At 41.0% G+C, this 20,644-nt stretch overlaps 2 protein-coding genes and 1 pseudogene across 7 annotated transcripts in view; 2 read left to right on the top strand and 1 right to left on the bottom strand.

Moving 5' to 3' along the window:
• Positions 1 to 4,708, top strand: part of LOC143900880 (vitellogenin receptor-like) — a 52,095-nt gene extending 47,387 nt beyond the window's left edge. Inside the window, exon 13 of the mRNA XM_077412636.1 lies at positions 4,597 to 4,708. Coding sequence (XP_077268762.1) covers positions 4,597 to 4,638 — 42 coding nt within the window. The 3' untranslated portion in view covers positions 4,639 to 4,708. The remainder of the gene's footprint in view (positions 1 to 4,596) is intronic.
• LOC143900905 (glutathione synthetase-like) lies at positions 917 to 5,204 on the bottom strand (annotated as a pseudogene). The gene is made up of 12 exons (XR_013257901.1): positions 4,963 to 5,204; positions 4,512 to 4,723; positions 3,984 to 4,059; positions 3,748 to 3,878; positions 3,605 to 3,650; positions 3,387 to 3,460; positions 3,139 to 3,306; positions 2,793 to 2,946; positions 2,454 to 2,564; positions 2,049 to 2,339; positions 1,773 to 1,945; positions 917 to 1,704 (listed from the first exon to the last, which is right to left on the bottom strand). The product of XR_013257901.1 is annotated as a glutathione synthetase-like (transcript).
• A 75-nt stretch (positions 5,205 to 5,279) lies between these two features.
• Positions 5,280 to 20,644, top strand: part of Chb (CLIP-associating protein) — a 38,609-nt gene continuing 23,244 nt past the window's right edge. For all 5 annotated transcript variants that reach the window (XM_077412619.1, XM_077412621.1, XM_077412618.1 and 2 more), the window contains exons 1-5: positions 5,280 to 6,099; positions 15,016 to 15,121; positions 15,697 to 15,868; positions 15,961 to 16,137; positions 16,344 to 16,420. In XM_077412619.1, coding sequence (XP_077268745.1) covers positions 5,911 to 6,099; positions 15,016 to 15,121; positions 15,697 to 15,868; positions 15,961 to 16,137; positions 16,344 to 16,420 — 721 coding nt within the window. In that variant the 5' untranslated portion in view covers positions 5,280 to 5,910. The remainder of the gene's footprint in view (positions 6,100 to 15,015; positions 15,122 to 15,696; positions 15,869 to 15,960; positions 16,138 to 16,343; positions 16,421 to 20,644) is intronic.

The following is a 20,644-nucleotide window of genomic DNA, read 5'->3' as shown; positions in this document are numbered from 1 at the left end:
AATAATGGATTAAGTCGTTTAGGGCTTAAGGAATGGTTTTTCTAAAAGAAATTTAAGAAAGTACGGAATAATGAATTAATAGTTGCACGCGTTAAGTTAAAAAAGTTGATATGAGTGTGTATAAGGTATATTGTAAACCAAGTCCATTTTTTGGCTTTTTGTAGCTGAAATTAAATAAATCTATCTAAATAGCAAGACGCTGTTGGTGAATGTGCCTATATAAATGTAATGTATATATAGATATTATGTACGTAATTTACAATCAGACACTTGGATATACTTAATCATAATTGCTATGCGTTAAGTATACCAAATGGGTTACGTTATGTACAGCCATGTTCTACAATATTTATATCAAACGTGAATATTTCTTAGCCTACGCATTCCGTCACTGCCGGGTGAAGCGAGGCGGATTGTCGTTCTTATCAGCGATTTCGATTTGGAACACCTGTTGTCCTGCTTTATTGTGCTCGCCGGTTCTGAACAAAGCACTCTGAGAATTATCCGTTACTATTATTTTCACGTTGTAGATATTTTTGACTTCTCTGTCGAATGTCACTAACGTGGTGATATTACCAGTTTGTGGGTCGATGGCAAAGAGGTCCTTGAAGTTCTCCAACTCGTATAGCTAATCTGATTATTAGCGGACGTTTCATCAGTGTCAATGGCTCGCACTTGCATCACAGGAACTCCTCGGGGTTCGTTCTCTAACACGCTTCCTTTTTTGATATCACGGAAGACCGGGATGTTGTCATTTACGTCTAGAACTTCGATATCGACCACCGTTTCAGCAGCTGATATTTGTTTTGTACTCTCACTATTAATGAGTATTGCGTGTTACTCTCGTAATCAAGATGCTGAGAGAGCTTGATATCTGCTTACATCTTTATTGGATTTCAATCTAAAAGTGTTCTGTTCTGTCCGGCCGGTCACGAGCTCAAACAGTAGATACGAATTGTCCGAATTACTAAAATTTTCGATGTTAGAAACCGCTTTCAAGCAGACAATGCTAGAATCGAAGTCGTTAAAATTCTCCTCTCATGGGTATGGGTAAATGATGAAAAGTAAAATATGGCTATAGTGTTGTTATATAAAATATATTTATTCTCAATTGTTTTTTTGCATGTTCCATTTCAAATTTGCAACATGCTCAAGCATGATGTAATTTTTATACAAGACCATACAAGACTATAGGCTATAAAAAATTTGTACATACATTCATTTATATCAATATCAACATTTATATCAACATTATGTATATTCTCATACATGAATTATCCGTTGAATTATCTATCGTAATACGTCATAAAAATATAATATTGTTTTTACAATTTTGTAAAATATTTAATATAATACTCTGTAAAATATAATACAGAATAAAATTTTTATATTGTTAATAGTTGGTTTTAACAATTATATACAAATAATTTCATTTTATATATATATATATCTATATAATGTAAGTATTAAACATTCTTTGTATGGTTTTGCATTCCGTTGCTTAATGTTATTTTATGAAAATTGTATTATGATATTGTTACAATGGTTTAATTTTAATTCAATTATGATAAAAATCCAACATTTGAAAATTATTTAGAAAACGTAGATGCATCATCATAGATATAATACACCAAAAAAATGAAAGGTTGATGTACCAAAAACCCGTTTAATTCCCAGTAATTCACATCCGATATTCACCTATACCTGTAATATCGTAAGAATAATTATAATGAGAAGACAGTTGATATATACAGTATATATTCACAGATTACCATTTATTCAATTGCAATTATTCTTCTAGAGACTTATCTCATTTCAGCTAATTAAATAGGGACTATCAAGCGCGCCAACGCCTTTCACTATCCCGCCTTCATCTTCGTTCGATGATTTGGTTCTTAGAACATGTCCAACTTGTTCATTTAGCACTATCTTATTGTTGCTATCCCTACGACAATAAAATATTATACGAATGCTATTAATATGTCATCTGTATATTTATTAGCAAATAATGTGATTATTAAAACGCAAGTCATCCGATTTGTGCTTACCCTATTATCACTCCATATATGCCGAGTTCTGTTATAACATCCGATAGGATATTATCTTCTAATGGTGATTCCTGAGCAGCGCGTATCAAATAATTTTTCTGTAATGGAGGACAAATGCGATCCATGAGAATCCACCCCGTTCTCTTTTGCGACTCCTTCATCGAATTTAACCACGACCTTATATTCTCATTATATATGTTATTCTCTCCTCCCTCTCTTTGTGGTTTAAGAACAAACTTGTTTGGATTATTTATACCCATTTGTACATACTGCTTTTTCCCCATCATCATTCTGTTATTAAAATTAATAGATACATTACTTAGATTGCAAAATACTGAAAGTTTAACCGATCCATAATTATTAATTAATTAAGCATTCTGATAAAATGATGAATAGATCACTTACAATAAAGTCTAATGTATATAGACCAGTAAATATTTCTTGCACTCTAGTAACATATGCGTAATTTTTTAGAAACTTGTTCAATATATCAGGCTGAGCTAAAGATTGTTGTACCTAAAAACATAATAATTTTCAAAATTAAAATATTTGTCAATTTTTAATTAACAATAAACATATGTCATAGGATTTATTTCATTTAATGTAACAAGTATAATAAAAATTAAATCTTTTTGTTTCCTATTAATTATTCCAGTATAATATTCATACAATTTTCATATTATAAGTAATAAAATTTGATTTGTTACTCTTATATTTATACAAAGATTAAAATAATTTACGTACTTTTTTAGTACCTGCTAAATGATACTGTACTGATGGGCATTTTATTGCACGTGAACACTCTATTAATAATCTAATGTCCCACTCCTTTTCCGTAGGATAAGCTTCAAGCTCGTAACCTGAACGATAGTAAACTACAGCCACTACCATATTTAAACTAAAACAGTTGAAATAATTCAGATATTTCAATGATTCGATATTTCAAATTTGTAGTCTCTTTATTCACAGTATTTATTTCTATATTATTTACAAAGACTTGAAAAGAAAGTCTTTTCTTTTTTTTTAAATATTTTGTATAAATTTTTTGATATAATTTATAGTATGAATTGTAATTAAGATTGCAACTCACACAATTAATTCTTTATTTGGTCCCAGTTTTATTCCTTCCGATGCTAAGCTTGTTAAGCTTCTTCTAACAATCTTGATTTTAGGGCATAATTGACGAACTTGGAATTCATGAAGTCTTTGATCGCTTATATTATGAGTTACATCTTCAACAATAAACAATATGATAGCCCTAAAAACATATTTGTTTATTAGTCTTATTTATATAAAATATAAAATCTAGAGTAAAATCTATTGTACCGCTCAACTTACTCTGGATTATTGTACAATTCCCATGCAAGTACCAATCCTTTACAAAATCCAATAAGAGCATTATTTTCTGGAATCTTACAAATAACAATATAATTAATATCAATAATAAACTGTAAAATGTCTTCAAAATATTGCAAGAATGTAAGTTTAACATGTTACATGACAACACATATAAACGGTTGTTTCTTTAAAAAAGTTATAATAAAAAATTAAATTACTTGCTCGCATGCTTTCTTCCTATATCCTAATTCTCCTAATATGTACCTATAAAATAAATACATTTTTATTAAAAAGACATAAATAAGAGACTTTATAAAACGGTAAAATTTTCTTGTAATAAAGAAATTCACATTGAACTTACTTATGATATTCAGACGTAACAGTAGCCAAGGCTGCAAAGCTAGTCGCTATTGTGTTTATTTCAACTTGCTTTATCTCAGAGCCATCATTATGTAACAAATAATCTGATCTCAATAGTCCAAGACTTATACTCTATAAATATAATGGAAAAGAGTAAGATTTGTTTTATAGTTTTGCGTAATGGTTGATTGCGTCAGATTTTTTCATATCTAGATATTAATATTTAATATTACATACCTGGCTGAAACCTTTTTCGTGTACCGTCTCATATATATGAAATAGCTTTGCCGTAAACGGATCAGCTTGGATTGTGCTGAATCAAATAACATAATTTTTATTGTATTTTATAATTTACTAGCTGACCCGGCGAACTTCCTACCGCCTAACCTCCCTCCCCCCCTCTCGCCCTCTTTCTTTTGCTTCCTCTTCCTCTCCCTCTCCCTCTCCGTTTCTCCCTCTCTGAAAAATTTCGTCTCTCTCTCCCTCTCTCTCTCTCCCCCCTCTCCCTTCCTATTTCCCAAAAAATTGAAGAAATTAAAAAAACCGGTTTCCAGAATATCGGTAACGAAAAACTATACAGCCTATAGCACTCCCCGGGAAATTCTACCCCTACTTCATATACAATTACTTTCAAAATCTGTCCAGCCGTTCTTGAGTTATAAATGGTGTAACTAACCCGACTTTGTTTTATATATATATATATATATATATATATATATTGTATGGAAAGTTCCATTATATTCACTGTGGGTCTAGTAACAATACCTTCTTAAGCTGCTTGTAAGAAATTCTTTAGCGCGAGCAACCTTATGGATAAGCTCGTTTAATAAAGTTTGTACATCTTTTACAGCTAAAAAGGCCTTCTTGGGAAAACTCGAGGGTAACAGCGTGAGAGATAGTACTTGTACATACATACTTGGTCCTTGTTGAAATTCTTCCTGGACCGCATGGATATCCCTAAAGTAACAACATAAGATCTCGTCACGTAAATCTGTGCAAGCGCATCATCTGAATTATAGAAATAATTTTACATTTGTATCATTGCCTTGAATTAAATAGCACGATAACTCGTGCCTGCCTAATTAGAACGTGATTCGGCAATTTTTTATCAGGAACAATACACATCGCGAGCAAGTGTCGTATAAATATAATCATATCACACACCTAATTTTTCTTATCAGTAAAAATATATACATGTAGTTACCGTGCATAAAACGCCCAATCCTTCGCTTTATCCACGCTTTCTTTCAGCTCCTCCTCCGAAAGAGGAAGTTGGATACGGGGTTCCAACCGACAGGTGCTCATGACGGAATCCAAAATCAAATATGAACAATAATCTACGCTGTCGTCGTGATATTCATCGTCCGTTACCGGACGCGATCACGTTTGAAATTGAATTGAAACAAATGGGGAAGCTAGCGGTTGGCGCAACAGCCGCGCAGCGGCGCGTCTGCGGCGGCGCGGCACGGCGCGCGGCGCGACGAACGCCGCCGGCCGCCATGATGGGGAAACGAAAATGGCGTCGCGTGTACGGTGCCGATGATCCCTCGTTTCGCCGCGTTCGTATACGGGTAGTTGCGGTGTACGGCGTGCGACGAAGTGTCTCAACGACGACGACGACGGCGGACGCCGATCTGATCGGCGTGTGAGTGGGTGCGCGCGACACCATCAGGCTCGCCCGAAGGATTACCGAGGTTCGCTCGGCGGTCGCGCCGCGCGTACGGACGTTACGGCGATCGGCGAGCGGCAGCGGCGGCGGCGGCGGCGGTGGCGGCAACGACAACGACGACGACGACGACGGCGACGACGACTGTCGCAGGTCGCAGTGACGGTGATTAAATCGCGCGGACGGTATCGGTACCGGCGGACTCGCGGCGATTCCCGCGTTCTCTCTTGCCCTCCGCGAGACGCGACCTCGTCCCCGTTGGCATGACGAAGGAAACGATATCCCCGTCCCCGTGGCGAGGCGATGTGTGTTGACGTGCGCGAGTGAGACCACCTCTCCCCGCGTATCGTCCTTGTCCTTGTTTTCGCGAAACGAGGGACCCGCGCGGGTGGATCGTCTTCTGGAGTGGCGGCGACGAGAACGACGTGTGTGCACACGACGGCGGCGGCGACGGCGACGGCGACGGCGACGTGCGACGTGTAGCACCTCGCCCCGACCATGGCGGTGAATCCGCGTGATATGGACGGCTTCATGCCGCTCCTGTCAACGACGGATATCAAGAAGAAGCTCAACGTCGGCAGCGCGCTGCTCAATTACCTCGGCGACTCGAGCAAGAGCATCGAGTGCCAGGACATCGGCATGTTCATCGACAACGTTATACCGTGGCTCGGCAACGGTAATCCCAAGGTAAGCGTTTCCCGTCGGCGACGACGACGACGACGACGACGATATATCTTGAGTCCGCGATCGAGTTACTCCGAGCGCACCTAACCTTCAATCGCGCGGTATTTTTCCGGCTACTTTCCGAAGTGACTTTCACGTTATTTATATATAGATACTTATCTTGCGCTTATTCTCCACTTTATCGAACGCTAAAATTAAAACGGAGATGGAGAAACTCGATTTTTTCTGTTTTCTCCCTCTGGGACGTGCAAGGTGACGCGCGAAACGCCTTCCTAGAACGTCGATAAACGTTTATTGACAAAAAGATAAAGATGTGGATTACATTTGATTAAAAAATTTATTCATCGTCGTTAGTGTTATTTACTTCACTTTGAAGATTACGTCAAGAATGGCTGCATTCGTTGTTTTTTTTTTTTTTTTTTTTTTTTTTTTTTTTTTTTGGTAGGTTGTTGCTAAATTTATTGACATCTGTACAAAAGCCGAGCTACTTTTCGGGCGCCGCGCCGCGGCCGTTTCGTGTTGAAAGATGAATTATAATTGAGAGGCTGAAGCAATGCGAACTAATCGAATTAACATGGCCTTAACCTTCTGTAACTGGAGTTTTTTTGCTTGTGGAAAAAAAGGTTGCACCAACCGGTAAGTGGGAAACCATTGATTAAATCATTGAAACTTAAAAAATGAACATATATAGGTACGTTCCATATAATGCAACTTCTAAGTCATATGGTCTTACAGAGGGTTGACGCTCAATCGGAATCGATCACGTTGGATTCGCGGCCTCCTCCTAAGTCGAGCACATGACGCGCGCGGTCCATAAATGGAGAAAGGAGACGATTGATCAGCCGCCGCCTTCGGCGCGCTCCGTAAAACGCCGCTTTTTCGCGCTCGCACGTGAGAACGCGACCGCCCCTGTTCTCACCTCCCGCGCGTCGCGTCGCGAAACGGGAACGACCGATTTAGCGGTCCGTGAAGCGCCGGAGTGACGCGAAGGAGCAAGTACAAGTAATCCACGGTATCCTCAATGCCGATGAAAGTGCTATTTGTCATAATTTATTGCCGTTTACTGGGTAGTAAACGACTGGCCCGACTGGTTCAACTTTTCTTCCGTTTATTCCTTCCGACGGGTCCAAGTGACCTCTCCCGAGGGCCAAAGTAATACGTCTTTGCGGTTTATGACTCTCGGGACCTGTGTTTACGGTATTCCCTTTTCTACGGACTCTCGCAAGCGAAAGCGCAAGTTGTTCCGCGCGAGCCGCAATGTTGGTCGAGGTATTTATTTAACGCTAAGTACTTGCGTATTAAGCAAGCTGGAGATCGGAGCATAATGGTGTTTAAAGGGATTTAAAGGCACATTGTGATCGCAAAATGATCTGATACACGAGTAAGACTAAACGCTAATAAACGTAAATTGGAACGCCGTGCTGCGTGATATAAACAATCCTGCGAGAACAGCGAGGCAGCGTATCGATGTATTTGTATTTACTGGGAGAGTACATCTCGCGTCTTCCATCGCGATACCATTAAAATCTGCAGAGCAGGAAAACTCGGCACGTTGTGTAAATGAACTTTAATTTAGCGTAGAAAATAGTTAATCAACACACATTTAACATGTCGGTCCTTTTTGAATATTGCGCAATAAGCTCAAGCAATGCGTAGTCTCGTAAAAATGCTGTTGTTAACGGCACAAAGCGGGATGTTTATACATCAACATAGCTTTCCTGCGTATGGATATGTCGATATTTCGGCCGCATTTATCCGGCGGACAATGCGCTATTGAACACGGAAGCGGAGAATAAAGTGCAATGAATACGCAATGAGATAATATCTGTACAAGGATTGAAGAGAAAGTGAAATAGACATTGGCGCACTTAACTAATTACATAAAGAGACACTGGCACATTTAATTAAGTAAGATAAGAGATATTGAACGTGAAAATGTCGTTTCGTAAGTTGGATGCGTTACTGCGAATTGAACTTCTATTTGTTCCTCATATCTTTTCTTTTTATGGACGTTTATTTTCCCTTCCTTCACATATGTATCTTATTATATTACATTAGATCTCACTCGATCCTAATTTCGTACGATCGCGAGGTGCCGGCCGGGGTGTGTCGAGTGACAAACTTATTACTTTGTGTGCGTACAGGGGTTCTCATACCTCCGGTATTCAACCGTATGCAACCTTTAACACGCGGACTGTGACCTCGTCCCGTTATAAATGTAGATTATTTTTGTACAGTCGGAGAGACCGCGCTTTCAAATTCAATTTATTTTTGTCACAAAGATCATTATAACGACGTTATCGTTAGACTTCCTTTCATCGCTTGTTCGTTTTGTGTTAATTTTTTTTTTTACGACCACATCTTTAAGAAAGAACGTTGCACCTCGTGACGTACCGCGGAGAGGAGATATTTCGAGATCCTCTTTTGGCAAAGGGTATGTTGGGATTCACCGCGGGATGACCTTTGAATTGCTCAATCTGCATCGAGCGATCGAAGCAATCGAGTTTATGACGTGTTATTGTTGCCGATTGAGTTGCACTCCTCCTATACGTTCTCGGTACTCTTGCCGAATTAAATGTGCCGTCGTTCATTTATTTACTTATTTCGTTTGCTGGACCTTCGAGGATAACGGTCACGATCGTAGACGTAATTGAATTGAAAACGCTAAAAATTTCTAATTAATTTGCATAACGGGTTTCCCCGTATCTCAATTTCCAAAAATTAAGTAATAGATAAAAGAGGCTTTGGATTAATTTCATATATCGGCTCTAAAATTCACTTAATTCACCGTGCATCTTTCGCTCATAAAAGAATCACGGAGCTCGGTTCACTCGCAAATAAGGGAAAAAAACTTTCACGCCATGTACGTTAACGTGTCTTTTGCTAACGTGTCGCAAAGATCGACGCAGGGCTGTCGTTTAGTCGGAGCCAGTCAAGTCGCTAAATGCTCTCCGGTAATGGCCGAGTGTACGATGCCGAGTTTTTGACCCCATCGAGAGGAATGCACAGCAGCCCGAGTGACAGTTTAATGGAGTATCGAGAGTGGCTCGAAACTTTATCGTTAGGATTTGAACCATCAGGTACGGTCCCAGTGATTTCATTTGAATTTGTATTCCGCGCATAATCTTTCGCAGTTTTGTCAAAATTTTCGCGCGTCACTCTCGTACGTCTGCCTCAAATACGTGCCTGAAATAAACTTCAAATTTACTTTCGATCAATTAAGATGCTCCAAGATTATCCCGAGTAAAGCTTGAGCGTTCCAGCATGTTCACGAAATCTTGATAAGTTTCGATCAATCTACGATACAAGATACAGTTTTACCGAGAGTTTTACGGACAATGACGTGTTTACGAGTTAACGTTAGCTGAAACGTTGAAGCTATATCGCGTGGTAAAATCTACTCTAAGATGAGTGGGAGTAAGAAATCATTCTCCTCGTTTGGGCGGTAACACTGGGAATGACTCATCGTAACGTTACATTTTTCATACCGGTGATAAAACGTTCTTCATGAGACAGATTGCAACAAATTGATATATTTTGTAAAATACGGGATGATCACATATATATTTTTTAAATGTTTCTTTTACGCAAATAATTAATGAAATTAACAGCTATTCTTTCTTTTTAATAATCACTTTCTTTTTCTTTCGACTCCGTATTGTATAATTTTATTCAGAAATTTCGCTCGTGTTTCACTTGGTTATCGAATTACTGGGCGATTTCCATATTTGTAATTAATACATGCGCAAGTTTTTAAAAAAATCCATCACCAGTCGAAGCTTATTGATAAATCATCTTACGTCATTTTCCATTCGCGTGTATAAAAATTGCTTTACAACGCGATAAATAAACTAACCGAAACGAGTTTCAGGCAAAATTTGGAAACTCCTGCATTATGTATGAACTCGCACGTTTGATACACATACGCACATGTACACGAACGAAATCCCACTCGTGTGCGCCTGTACATACAATCGAGCGTTCATTGCTATTTTTAGCACAACTTTTTATTGTCGTTCGCGTCACCTTTCCGTTTTTTTCGTGTTTTTATCTATAACTCCTTTCTGCATCTTTACAGTAATCTCCGCAACGATCCAAAATTGAGAGGTTTCGTTAATTCTGCATTCGAGATTCAAACAATTTTTTTTCTTTTTCAAGTTTCTCTCGTTTTGTGCCAATTAAAACTCTATTCAGATAAAAATTGCATTTTCAATATCGAATGTTGACTTAGTATATCTTTTATATTTAAAACTCGATTCGAGAAAAAAAACGACCATCGTTCACTCTCCTTCACAATGCCTCGTTCAGTTCGCATAACACGCTGGCGAGTCGGACGTCAGTAAACAGAATGAGATACAGACAGCGGAAGCGCGTGTCGCGCTTAATTTCGACGTATAAAATTTGGGACGAGGATCGAACGTGAATGCGCGATTATCGTTCGGCGCCACTTGTTGCCGTCTCGATATTGAATCCGCAAGTGGCACGCGTCGTTTTCACCTTCGGGGCAGGGCGGGAACCAGAACGAGGACTCATGACGTTAAACTCGGGAGTGCGAGTGCGTCAAAAGCGGGCCTTTTCAACCGCCCGCTGCCCGCGGCGATCCATTGTGTTCGGTCGTAAGAATAGGGTATGCATCGCTGAAAAAAATTTCGCTTTCTCGGCCGGTGGTTTCTTAATGATTATACCTCGCCAAACAAATCGCGGACTGTCCTTAATCTTCGACGAAACGCTTTTCGCTCTGACTTGCGATTTTGGCAGACTGCCGAGAGAACGAGATAAAACACATTTCCTTTACAAGTTATTCCCGATAGTTGTTAGCCCGAGTTACTTCTTTCTGTCCCGGTTCTTTAAAATGTAATGAAAGAACCGGCGAGAGAGACGTAGCTCAATGTTAAACTTCCTCTGCGCTTTTTAGTCTCGCGAGATTTTCTGACAGATCTTTATTGCTAGAATGGTTCTGCGTTTTTATTTATTTTGTATTTACATCAGCGGGATATTTTTCATGTTATTCTGAGCTTTTTAACAATACAAGTACGAGATTATAAAAAATCAATTTGTAATATACTATAGATTTAATATTTTTCTTTTCTTATATATATATATATATATATATATATATATATAACAATAGTTTTTTCCTTATATAAGTATCTATATATTTTAAAGAGGATTATTTATTTGTTCGGTTGATTTTAACAGTCGAGCGAGCGACACAAATGAAACGTATTGCCTTAACGTCGCTACGCAAAGACGTAAAGTGTAGATAAGTAGGGTCTTAAAGCGCAAAGGACTCTTTGTTGTCGCGAACCATGGTCGTTCGGCTGTGAATCGTCGCGTGTAATTAGACTTAACAATGTCTCTCCTTTCGGGACGATATGCTGCATCATTTCTGCAAGGCACGGAGTGCACGGTATCGATGTCAAGGACATAGGACAAAACGCGAACCGAACCGCAGTCTCTACAGTCGTCGCGCGTTCTACTCGCTTTTTTTTTTGCCCCGCCGCGCAGAGATGTTTCCTTTTCAGGATTTAAAGTATGACATCACCCTCACCTCACCTCGATGTTTTTTTACATACTTGCGTTACCATGCGGTGTGAGCGCGACCGTTTTACATCTCTTACATAATGTTACTTCATTACTTGCGTACACTTGTACAACATTTGCGACGACTTAAAACCGAAGGAAAGAAAAGGTATATATCAATATTGTGCACTCTAATGTTTGCGATCGAGAAGCGGTAAAGCGCAGGGACACATATGTCATCGTCGAATTCATCTCAAGCGGCTCTCAACCGACTTATTTGTCAAGAGTCAAGCTGCACGATTACAAAATTTCCCGCTTATCTCCTTTTTATACGAAATGCCGCGTACAATTCGTTCGCTCATCCGTGAACTCGGAGCGAATCATTACCTTAGAATTCCTTGAATTTTGTATGTACTCAGAGATATCTTCCGTAACATCGAAACTATGCCAAACAGTGTCGGCCGCTTTGCCTCGGAATTATCGTAATAAAACGAGAACCGAATACGCTGTGCGACACTATCGAATCGCGCTTTATCTCGCGCATTGAAGCACGTTTGTCTGCACTACGGTCACGGTGGAGAGATAACCGAGGAATATGGCCTGCCAAATATAGTCCGTTGCAAATCGCGCGACGACCGACTCTCGGCACGATGAAATTTTGCATTTCTCTGTTTGTCGCCTTTCGCATCTCAGCGCGGACCTACGAGGAACTTTATGACGATAAAGAGAGCTGCGATTCTAAAAAAAATGAATTGTTCCGTGTTGTTGATGCCTTAAGAATATTATAGAATATTATTATAGAAGAGACTCGACGAAAATTGACTCGGCTTTCCCACATTCGCTTTCGTAACCGCCGACAAATCTCTCGTCTCGTTTCCTGTGGCTTTTCTGTTAAACTGCCAAGAAGTTCAGCGACGTATTTGATACCCGATATATCTCGCGTACCCGAAAATACGCGTTCCGTATTTTCGACGGGGGCACACGGGCACGTATCCCTTAGGAGGGGCCCGTTTCGCCGACCACGTGGCGCCTCGCGGACGCAACTGTTGCAGTCTGCACGCGATGCGTTTCTGCGTGCCTGCGTGCGTGCAGAGGGAAATGTGCGCAGCCTCCCACGTAGCGCTAACAACAGTTTTAACGGATCGTGCACCCAAGTTCGACAAGTAAGGCCGTGGATCTTTCGCCCACGCCGCGGCCGTGTGGTCATAATCGTATCGTATATACTATATACTATACGAGTTCGCATGACTCTCCTCGCGTGTCGTTTCTGTCCTTTCGCTACAAAGAGCCACTTTCATCGTTTGCTTTGTGCGAAGACCTACCATGATATCTTGCCGAAAATTTTTATTTAGGGACATACAGAATGCCATTAATTTGGAAAATGTTTTCTGATTTTTATAATTTAATAATAATGTATATAATGGGCTTTTTCTCAAGAAGACTATTTTAAACGCAAATATTTGTAGCGTTATGTAATTATCGCATATTGTTATTTTACTTAAAAGACAATTGGTGCAATTGATATCGAAAAGACACGTGTGCAAAAATAGATTTTATCGAGATGTTTACGCTTCGCGGTGCAATGTAGCACAGAGATATACTTAATGTGGAAGTCATTTTGTGATACGTAGATACGATCGTGAATGGATCGGAGGTGCGTGTAGCTTTATCGAGAGATTGAAGATAATGGCGCAGGAGAGCAAAACCAAAGAGGAGAGCAAAAACTCTCGGTGCTGAGCAATGATGTCACACAGCCAGACGATAGCCCTGAGAGAACGTTTACCCCGTGGCTCGAAAATAGGTTTATACGCCTATGTATAGCACTTCGTTAAATGTATTAAACGCCGCACTGCATCGCAACACTTTTGCAGTTCGTGACGATGCGATAGTACACAGGCTGCTTAATTGAAAAATAAATTTACGAAGGTTCACCTAGATATCCTCTTTAGGTGCGTGTAGTTATAAATGTAGTGTATATTATAGGATATTAAAATCGACACGTGTTAAAGAGATAGTATTATCGTTGCGTTATTTAATGGTTTGCGTTACTTAATTATAACTTCTACCGTAATTACTATGCAGTCGCCTTTCGCGCGCGTTTAACGCAGGCACTAAACTGCGAGCGTTCGATTAGAAATTCGCTGGTTGGTTAATTGTGCATTCTCTTGATTAACAGAAACGGCATTCTGTTTGCGCGTGTCGTGTATTACTGAGGTCGTAATCACGAGTGCACTCGCGTCTGGCGAGACTCGCATAATAACGAGTGAGCGGAAACACACGATGCGATTCTCCATCTTCAAGAGTATGGGATTCGTCTGCCTCTGGATCGACTGAATCGATATGTGTTGCATCACACGATCTGGAGATGTCAATATTGCGCGGGCATGAGTTATTACGATCTCATATATCCATTTCTTACCAACGTAGATCAATTTTAATCTCGATTTAACTTGCTTTTCATCTTTAAACCAAGATTAAAGTTAACGTACATTGACAAAAATGGACGTTAGACCTACTCCTCTCCGTTTATATAAGGTCATAGGTGATCCGAAAAGATATTTATTCATTAAATGAATTACCAGGTATTTCACTTGAAGAAATAATCGATTCTTGATAATATCTTCTTTTCTCTGTTTTATGCTATAGTTCTTTTTTTTTCTTCGAATTTCCATCCGAAAGAAATATGATAATACGTTTATTGACTCCCCTCAAGGTTGCAAGGCGTTTTGTAGGGACGTTCCCAACCCTTTCTTCAATTCTCATCCAATACTACCCTTCTCTTCTCACTTAACCCTTTAGACCAACGGCTTAACGTCTCTTTCCGAAAGACGGAGCCCAGTTTGCTCCGCACAAGAGCCTATCTTGTACGGAGGGCGCAACTTTCGCGGAAAAACATTCCATATTTACATGGGTCTAGTGGATTCGAATCTGGTTCTTCAGATTACGAGTCTGGATACCATCAGACCACACTGCCGCCCTTCATCCGAAAGAAATATTAAATGATATAAAATAAAGATTGTTGATAATAATACAATAATACAAAATAAAATATATTTAGAAACGACTTTTTGAATGACATAATTGCGTTTCTGAAACGCGAAGAATGCGAAAGCCGATTGCGTCAAGGCAATTTCTATTATAAGTCGACATTTTCGCCGTAGTTGGTAGTGTTAATTAATATACCGTAATGGTATCTCGCGTATAAACACTTTCTGTACTCGCTAAATTAACCGGTAGACCTCGATCGCCTTGATGCGCCGCGTCGGCCGGTACGCGTGAAAGCGACGCGGACGGCGCGGCGCGATTCCACCGAAGGAGGACAATCATTGCCACCGCGACTATAATCGGCCGATATGCACCATAAATTCAAACGACGCACGTGTTCTTCTTTTACAGGTTGTCCAGAATGGTTTAGAGATCCTCACGTATCTCGCGGATCGGATGGGTCACGACTTCAAGCCTTACATCTCCACCATCATCCAGCCGACGATAGACAGGCTAGGTGAGTACGGGGCGTATTTGTTCTACCCGTTTGTCTCGTAAATCATTTTCGAGGAGAAATCGGCCGGCACGATATACGATATCAAAAATTTCTATTATTATTTACGACGATCGATAATTTCACGAACGGGCCGTAGCCGATAATTGGCACCGATAGAATATACCCGTGTGTATTCTAGCTCTTGCAAATATTCTCTGTTCGCGATATAAAGATAACCGCGGATAATTTTAATATCGAAAGCTATACCCCTCTTCCTGTATCTCGAAAGTGAGCTGCGCGAACATTTCGTCGCATATTGGATGAATCATATAGTTAATCGCTAAATGAGTTTCAAATAGAACGAACCGAAGTGACGTTTAAACGCCTCTAATGAGGTTGAAGTCTATGACAGATGTGTACACCATATTTGTCGAGAACCGGTCCGCCGCGCCGATCGCTTTCAGCTGTCCCACGAAGCCGACGTTGAGAATAAACGTCACGCATCACGCGCGCGAACCGATGATATTCGTGAATGCTGCGTTGCCCCCAATTTTCACGTGTGTGCGAATCGACGATTAAATTCACATTTGTTACAGGTGACAGTAAAGATGCTACCAGGGAGAAAGCGCAACTGGTGCTCCTGAAAATTATGGAGAAGGGATGCATGTCGCCTCAGAATCTTCTGGATAGACTTCGTCCAGCTTTTAATCACAAGAATGCAAAATTACGAGAGGAAGTTCTAATCCTGTTGACGACAACACTGAACGAGTGAGTGGCGAGATTCTACGTTTACTTGAAATAAATTATATTTATAAAAAATGATGGATTTTTTTTTAATGGAACGTTTGAATTTTTTTCAGACATGGAGCAGACGAGATGGCACTGTCGGGGGTGATCCCGAGTATCGTAAAGCTGCTGTCTGATCCATCGGAAAAGGTTCGGGAAACTGCTCTGAACACGCTGGCGGACATCTATCGACACGTAGGCGAGAGATTACGCATCGATTTGCAAAGAAAGCACAATGTGCCGCAAGCCAAGTAAGTGAAATGGCCGGAGAAAGCGATTGTCTTTCGGCTTTCGGTCTGCATAGAATTTCATGGCGTATCTTCTAATCGTGATTCAGTCGTTCGAGAAACTTTTTCTTCTTCTCGTTAAATATCAACTGATCGGCGCGATGCGTTAACGAAACCATAAAATTCTCGATCGCAACGTTATGTAAACGGCTCGTTTCTTCTGCTTACAGAATGCTTCTGCTAATAGACAAGTTCGATCAACTGAAGGCCGCCGGTGATCTTTTACCCTTGGCAATGTCGTCCGATGGTGAGTAGATTGATTGAATTCTCTGACGCTGCGGGGTATCGCTTAATTTAAGTTCGACGACGACGACGACGATGACGAAAAAGTAAGGCGCGCGTATACCACGCGGCGCATATCGTTATTCAACGTGCGCACGAGGCGTGTATCGTGCTGCCATCGCGCAGCCGTGGAGTTTATCACGCGGCGATCCTGCCTTCGCATGCAGGAAGACTCTTCCACCTGTCTGCTCGCCCCGCCTCGCCCTCCTCGCAGGTTAGCGTTACACGCACATATCATGAATATTTACCGAAGACCGCGTGTTCCTCGATGTGACGAGAATACACGCCGCACCGCTTCCACGGTACCGTGTACCTCGTCGCTGACTTCGATTTAATGACACGTCGATATCTCAGCTCGATCGAAATTTTTACCTCTATCTTCCGGCGAAGGGAATTAATGACGTTGATGACAACAAAGTAACGTTCCGAAGTCACGCGTGAGAGAGGAAAGTCATTCGCGCCGTTCCATCGCGTAAAGTTTCGTTTCCTTGAACGGACGATACAACGAGGTCGCTGATTCGCGTTATCTGTCCACCGCGCCGGGAAGATTACATAATATTGCGTACAGAGTGATAGAACCGCGTGCGATACATCGTATCGGTATATTGTTTCAAGTGCCGCGCCTGTAATCCATACCGAAACTAAGGCTGTCCCGCTTCGAAACGGACGGCCTTGTAACGTCGCGTCTCGGCTCGTCGACCGTTCGAATTTCGGTCGCGAATATTACGTGTCGCGCCGGCAACCGTACACTTGGCACCTTCGCGTCTCGACAACGGAGATTATTTCCTATCAATCGAGACGCGACGACGAGAGCAAAAGTTCGTCCGGCGAGAATCGCCACCGTCGTAGCATTCCGCTTGCGTAATCGATCGCAACACGAAATGTTGCGGTTGCTCGAGAAGGGACTTCTTCGCGTATGCGCGCGATTGCAACAGTCCGCAAATATCATTCTCGCGCCTGCATCATCTTCATCTGCTCCAAGGTTTATTGGAGTCCCGCGACATTTCTGGTTCTCGAGCATCGTGCGATTATTAGTTTCTATCATTAATAACCGCGTTATTCGCGGTAGTTCCGTGAAAGGCCAGGTAGTTCTCATTGTTCGATAAGATTGTTTATCATCTAATATAAATTATTCTTACGAATCAAAGTAATTAAACATCCCGCTGTTGTCGCGACATAAATGTCGATAGAAAAGTTTACTAAATAATTACTGGCAATTAAGGCGAGGCTATTTATCATCTTGGTGAAAGTAGCATTTAGAATCGATGGCACATATTGATGTGGCGTGTTTAAGAATTCTACACTTTCGTTATTCAGTGAATTTTAAGTAGATTCTACGAAATTTTTTCAACTCACGCCTCTCTCTCTCTCTCTCTTTCTCTCTTTCTCGAAGATCAAAGATGCGCAACTGTTTTCCTTGCTACACCCTGCGCATATACGATCACGATTAGATCATACCTGGGCTTGGCGAGGAGAAGCCACGGCGCTTCGCTTGATTTCAGAGATATTAATAGAACTCAAAATAGCCGTGAAGCGCTAATGACGATCTTCCGCGAAGCGCCGTCCATCCCTTTCATGGACATTCGAACTTCCGGTCATGGCGAAGTCCGAAGGGATCAATCTCAGGCGTTATTAGAGCAACTCGCGGCGCGTTCTATACACTGATTACGCATCTATGAATATTTCAGCCTCCTGAACAAGTTGCGCTCTATAGCAGCGTTACAGAATCCTAGCGTTTCCATCGAATACCACGCACATCTAACATGCCTCGTATGTTAACTTGAAAACGTATAATTTAATCGAAATTATGCCGCGCGAAGAAAATTCAATTTACCTTCGCGATTAGAATAATTCTGAAGAACTAATCTCCGATCGGCCGCACGTGTTATACATCGATCGGTGTCTGTCTTATTCATTCATGCATAAACGCGAACGACGTTTGCCTAACGCTTTTGCGTACATTCAATTTTCTACTTTTTTATGATTTACACATACTTCATCGTGACGTAATCACTCTCGTGACACCCGTCCGCCGTTTTGACGACCAGATTCCCGTTCGTCGAATACCAATGAGAACCGCGGGACGAAAAAAATTTTTTTTTAACCCACCGCAGTAGAATTTCTGCGGCGAATACACCGATTAGAATCGTCATCGCGACGGTATCCACGAAGTTATGCGACGCGGAAAGGTTGCGCGCGTCCGGCGAGCGAACAAAAATTTGCATAAGTCTCGTTTTCGCTCTCTCTTTCCCCGTGACCCCGTGCAGCGCGATTGTGTTAGAAGTTCGCGTTAAGGCACGATTACACCACGCGATCTCTCCGAAACGCGTCAAACGTTTCTCTCGTAAATCTAAAAATAGAAATAATGTAAATAAAATCGATAAAAGTCGCGCGATGATAAAAAAAAGTGTTTATCATAAAAATATATATATATTTTGTAAAACAAACTGACAATTTTTTTCTTGTATACTTATATACATATTTACAAACCTCATCAGGTATAGATAGAAAAATTGCTAAGATCGATCTTCAAATGGAGCAAAACCTCGAAGATCTAGATTCAAATTAAATCTTATAGATTTAAATTTTAAATTATCGTTTCTTAGACTCTGCAGTAGCTTTAAGGTGGTCCTTTCGCGGACCCAGCTAGTCAAGTAACAGTCCGTCATGAGGTAATTGAAAACAAACATTACACAGCATTCCAATAATTATAATAATATAACATGATTTTACACGCACGCGTTAATCGTATTTAATTATTTACTAATTGAAAAAATATCACAATAGTAGTGCGGTTGGACTCGATTTAGGTTAGGTCAGGCATGACAGTACGAGTAAAGCAATATGCGCGTGGATCCACTACTTATTTAACCTCATATATCAGAGCAAAACATTCGGCAAGCCCTTATTTTCAAGGTATGTACGAAATCCGGAAACTTCAGGGATTATTTTAAGACATGAATAATGTATTCATCTGATCGCTAAGTACATGTATTATTCGTTGAAAACCTCGGCCGTGGCGATTTGCATCATTCTATGTTTCTCGTTCATTAGATGTAAACAAGGATAGAATGACAATGGCACGCTCCGCGAACGCACCGTTAGAATGACTTATTTCTTGTAAAGTGTCGATAACCTCACTTGATTTTTCGTACACATGTCCCTTATTACTGTATATTTAACATATATCAAAAATTTAGGTACTTATTATCTAATACTTGTTCTCACGAAAGGATCATCTTAATTACAGCGTGTCAATCCTCGCGAGGACAATTCGCTTCCGGCGTTCGGCCGCGGCTTGTCACGCGATAGGAAACTACCCCGTTACGCGTCGTGAATTTTGTATCGCCGCCTGCGCCACCCGCGCCCGCTTTTAATCTCGCGCTTTATTATGCGACCTTACCCCGAGGGCAGCAAGATGCAATGCACACGTGCGCAAGTGAAAGGTAGGGTAACCCAGCACGCAGATTTATCTCCGCAGAGCAGCGCACGGTTCCACGTTGCGCCGCCCGCGCCGGTGTGCGCACGATCAGATATGAAAATACAGAATAATGCCCAGCTGCTGCCCTTTCATCGCGCGTTCTTTGACCGTTGCCCCGTTACCCTTTGCGTAACCCAGGCAACGAAACGAGCTGTCCGAATTTCTCACAGAAAAGTCGATTAAAGAGAGAATTAATTCTGCTTAAATTTTTACCTACGATTAGCGTTAATAATCGGCTTTAATGACATCAATTCATGTCTTTATATTACGATTTTCTTGGTAAGATGTCATTAAAAGTACGATGAGAGGTTCGTCAGACAATCAAGCGATCGGGAATCGGAGTACTTGGAGAATCTCTGTGTGTGTGTGTGTCATGGTTCTTCCCTTTCAAATAAAAAAGGGATAAATTGCTCTATAATGCATGGTACAGTAATTGTTTGTCTAACCCGTGACATACGGCATCGCGCACGATAAGCGTTCATGTGCGATTATGCGCAATCAGCGCAATGTATATGCGCTATTATGTAACGGCGGAGGTATTATCGCCTGCCTTCTGGGTGCAGAGGCCGTGTGGGCGATTCTTCTTAGCGTCGTTTCTCTAACGGCAGTACCTCGCACGCGGGAATCAACGCTCACATTTTCCGATGCCGATGATCTCATAGCGCGTGACGCCACTCAGAAAATCTATAATCGACCGTGGCTTTTCTC

This window comes from Temnothorax americanus, unplaced genomic scaffold, assembly GCF_048541705.1.
Source record: "Temnothorax americanus isolate GAGA-0224 unplaced genomic scaffold, ASM4854170v1 Scaffold31, whole genome shotgun sequence".
NCBI lineage: Eukaryota > Metazoa > Arthropoda > Insecta > Hymenoptera > Formicidae > Temnothorax > Temnothorax americanus.
The sequence above is the reverse complement of the archived record's forward strand: the minus strand, read 5'-3'. Positions and strand labels throughout refer to the sequence as shown.